Raw genomic sequence first — 4,560 nt, forward strand, 5'->3', positions numbered from 1 at the left:
TAAGGTGTCTTGTTCCATAATATTGTAATATTAATGTTGCTTACTTATAATCACCCTCACAAATTAATAGCAGTTTAGATAAAACAAATAAACTTGTTATGCTGTTATGAGCATAAATTAAGCTAATTGCTTAGCTGCCTTCTATAAACATCAAATGTATTTAGTATCTCTCTTTACCTATTAAGGCGAACGAAAAATGATTGATATTCGCTGAAGATACAATTCGTTAATGAGTCCGTTTGCAATTTTAAGAGAAAATAAATCTCCTGTGAAAATAAATTGATTTACAGTAATTAGCAACAAAAATATGCATTTAGATTAAAAGGACAGTATCCAATAGTTCATCAATATTGGATACCGCCACCCTTTAAGCATCGATGCACTTTTTTTATTCAATAAATAATATTGTCTTTCAGTGAACAACATGTAGTTAAAATCAAATTTATTTATTTTACAACAGTTATGAAAAAAAGATTTCTCAACCCATATTTATCACACTAGTTGGCCCGAATGGAAGCCTGCACATGACCTTGTTGTGGGAGGAAACCGCAGGACTCGGACACATTCCACGTGGTCGAACAGGTGTCCGTTATACCTTTTCACGTCGGGAGATTGAACCCCGGCCGTCTTGGTAAAATGCCACCGCACTATCCACTGCACCACCCGACTACCCAAAAAACTATTACTTGGTACATGTAATACAATCTGGAAATATTTTCCTTAAAATGTCCATACATGTATAAGTTATCCGGTGTTTTTATCTTGATCGGATACTACTTCACCACGTACTTTGTAGTGTTCATTTGGTATCAGTGTGCACGAGTTTTTATTTAAGGAATAATTTTCCAGTTTGGCCAGGCTATGGGGCGATAACTCCAATTGAGCACATGTAACTTTGATAAATGAAGCAATCTGAAATATATTTACTCGTGCTCAACAGGAGCTATCACCTAATGACTTGACCAAAATAGAAAACTAAGCCTTACATTTACAGTACTTTTACGTGAATGTTCAATAACTATTGTATTCGTTATTCAGATCAGGAGACATACACTTTTAAGTGTGATCAGTTCAATAAAAGTAGCATTCTGAAATATACATATACCTTGGTTTACTCTGCCCAATTGCGTCCCTTTTCCCGAAAAAAATTGAATTATATTTATTTTTGTCGACGTCATGGAAACTTGTCACGTTCTATGATCAGACTATGAGACGATAAATCCAGCACGTGGGAACAATGGCTGTTGAGTGAATGTAATTGTAGACTGTGAATATTAAAAATAAATATCCATTTGCACAACAGATAAGTGCAATTTGAAACGTAAGATGAATTCATATGTATTGTATTTGTTTTTATAATATCGCTTTATAGTGTACATTTAATCTTATCCTGTACCTTTTGATAACTTTATTGGATGGGTGGACAGAATGCCATCTTTCTACAATCTATAGTTTTACATATAAATCTGGAGTATTAGCATTGTGATATCTACATGATAATATCTGTTTCAAAAAATAGACAAGTGATTTATTTGTGGAGGGATTGCCGTAAGGTTGAAAAAGAGAAATACCAACAGGATAAAGTGTGAAATAACGCGAATCTTACGGATATATAACGCGAAACTATTATATAAGCAATTGTTTAACAAAGTGTTTAGATATTACACATACACGTTTTGAAACACAATTCTAAAAACAAACATGCATCAGATAGTATGTAAAAAACTAGAGACTTTCTTACAGTTTTTTAAATGACCAATTTGGCGGCCGTTTTGAAAATGTAAAATTTCACCTAATTCTACTCTTGATTAATAACTAAAATAAGTTTCGCGTTATATCGCGTAGTTCATTTTTTTTTTCATCTATGAAAATGAGCTCTATAGGCTTTCGTAATGTAAAGGTCAGGTACTATTTTTACATAAGAATATTTAATACTTTCCCTGAAATGCTAATTTAAGCTTTAGGTAAAGGTTACCAAAAAGTTAAACAATTTATGTTATTACCATTTTCGCTTTTGTAAAAATATTTGTTGAAATCCTTTTTCTAAGAAATATTCCATCAAAATCAAATGATATGATGCATTTCACGGGATTAGTTATTTCAAAATTTGAATATATAAAAATAGAAATAAAAAAGGAAAAACAGAAATACAACAGGGGGTGAACTTAGGACCTTTACTTTGAAAATGCTACTCTTTACCTAAGACAATGCATTGGTATCTTTTATTTTAAGATCGCTTTGTTCATCGTGTGGATGGAAATATATCCTTGTCTGTAAAAATAACGTGGCTAGTCTGCATATTCCACACATACAACACTGATATCAACCTCTTAAAGAATAAGCATCAAAATTACAACGTGGCAGCCGTGATACGTCTGTCGTAGATTATGTATCGGTGTCCGAACAAACATTATAATTTGTTATTAATTTTACTAGTTTACATTGTATATTTGATACATAAAAGTTGATTGAATTAAAAAATAATGTTTTAACATAGCATGTGACGAAAAAACAATAAATACTGTTGTTTTTCGAATATTGTGTGTCGAATTGAAAGTTCAAGAAGTGAAAGGTTGTTCCTAACGCAAGCATACGTGGATGACAAAGAAGAACTCGATAGAGTGAAAACAAATTGTACCGTATTACGTAGAAGTAGTGTGAACAAAGGGGTTAATAAAAGGATAATTGGATGTGTTCCGAAAGTCTACGGCTCCCGTGGACTAGAAAGTTTACAAAAACTGCTCTTGGTACTTCATTGTTCCGTACAAGTTACAAAATAAACGATCCGTGAGCCATCAATGAAAATTGAAAAGAAAAATAGTCAATTTGAAAATAAATTCTGTTTCACTTTTGTTAAATAGACATTTAATATCTAACCGCACTGGTGGCTAAAGGGTATCAACGCTTCGATGCAGTGTCCAATTGCCAATTTATTTAAAGCAATCGTTTAATGGACAATTAAAGAGCGATTTGTGTTTGCAAAAGATAATAAAATTCAAGGATTATTTCGCTCTTACCTTTTGGAAAAGTACCTCAAAATACATCTAGTCGAGCGTAAACTTCTTTTAAATGTTTCCAATAAATACCAAAACAGAAACTATGTTTTTGGCAATGATAAGTACAAGGAAAAATAGGAAAAATAAAACGTCAAAGAAGTCAGCAACGTTTTTCCATTTGACAATACTGTGAGGCTCGGATGAGGAGTTTTGTGATTCCTGTCTGCTTCTGTCGTCACTGGGATGTCCCCCAATGGTGTCATCACGTGGTATATTCAGGTCCTGTTGGTAGTGATTGTCCCATGTTTCCATGCGATGTCCTGATCTACACTGAACGTGTCCAGTCTTGTTGATCCTCCCTTGATACAATCTTCTGTTGTCTTGAGTCGACGACACGTTATCTATAGGCTGGGAATAAAATCCGTCAGCGCACAAATTGGAGAACGTTTCTGATGATGCATCACAATTTGACCTTCTCCTCATCTCCCTTTTGGATTTGGAGCAACATTTTGTGCAGGACATACACCGGAGCCACCGTGGGACATCCTCGTCATCACGTTTATGGTGCAACCGTAGTACAAGAATCGTACATATTGTGATAACTGTACCTATCACCAAATCTCCTAGTAATAGATACGATATTCTGGGTATACTGGGTTGGCTTGTACTTGGCAGGCTGTCGGAAATGATAGTTAGAAACACAGACATTGCAAGCAATACAGTTATAGAAAATCCCACTCGTTCACCTGATTCTGCGGGAAGAAGGAACACCATCACATTCAAAAGTCCCATGACACTTATAGGCGCCAAGATATTAACAATATGGAAAGTCGGACGGCGTTTAAATGTTATAATTAGAAATAACAGATGACCACCTAGTACACTATCCACAGCTATTTCTGTCCCTTTCAATTCCCATAGACCACTTGGAGTGAACAGCTCAAGATCCATTTCATCAAATGTGGGTTGAAGAATCAATTCGCCGAGTAAATACATCCATGGTGAGAAGACATATTTACACTGATGTACGTCAAACGGAAAATACGTGACGTCAGCGGAACATGTGGTCTGGTACACATCCCCGGGCATCCATAACATCTTCCCGTCCGCAAGCACACGGACACTCACTCTGTCAAACCCCAGCGGTTCTCTCTTCTCATATGGCTTTGCGTTGACAATTTCCGGTTTCCATACCTCACTTTGCGGGATCAAGAAGGAAGGTATGCCACCATAGACACTAGGATCCCATCTCATGTTCGTATCCTGCCACTCAAAGATGAAAATGCCAACAATAGTAAGCTTACCAGTTTTCTCCTCGTATTCCCTGATAGACAGCATTGTGAAAGATACGTGCACTTCTGTTGGCTGTGTGAGATCGGCTGTTGGTCGTATATTTTTGTTATACTGTGTTGTTAAGTTTGAGTAGAGTCTGTTAAGATCATCAAAACCTTGTCCGAATACTGTTCCGCATAAGACTGATAACCCCACCAACAAGCTTAAGGCTACTATCAAACCCATTTCACCACTGTCAATCTTCTACCACAATGACAGATGATAAATCCAA

The 4,560-nt window shown here is 35.7% G+C and overlaps 1 protein-coding gene across 1 annotated transcript; it reads right to left on the reverse strand.

Moving 5' to 3' along the window:
• Positions 1-3,065: 3,065 nt before the first annotated feature.
• Positions 3,066-4,334, reverse strand: LOC110444812 (acetylcholine receptor subunit beta-like). The gene has a single exon (XM_021489169.1). The coding sequence runs from the start codon at positions 4,332-4,334 to the stop codon at positions 3,066-3,068; it is 1,269 nt and encodes a 422-aa protein (XP_021344844.1).
• Between the last annotated feature and the right edge of the window lie 226 nt (positions 4,335-4,560).

This window comes from Mizuhopecten yessoensis, unplaced genomic scaffold, assembly GCF_002113885.1.
Source record: "Mizuhopecten yessoensis strain PY_sf001 unplaced genomic scaffold, ASM211388v2 hete_36176856, whole genome shotgun sequence".
NCBI classification, from domain to species: Eukaryota; Metazoa; Mollusca; class Bivalvia; order Pectinida; family Pectinidae; genus Mizuhopecten; species Mizuhopecten yessoensis.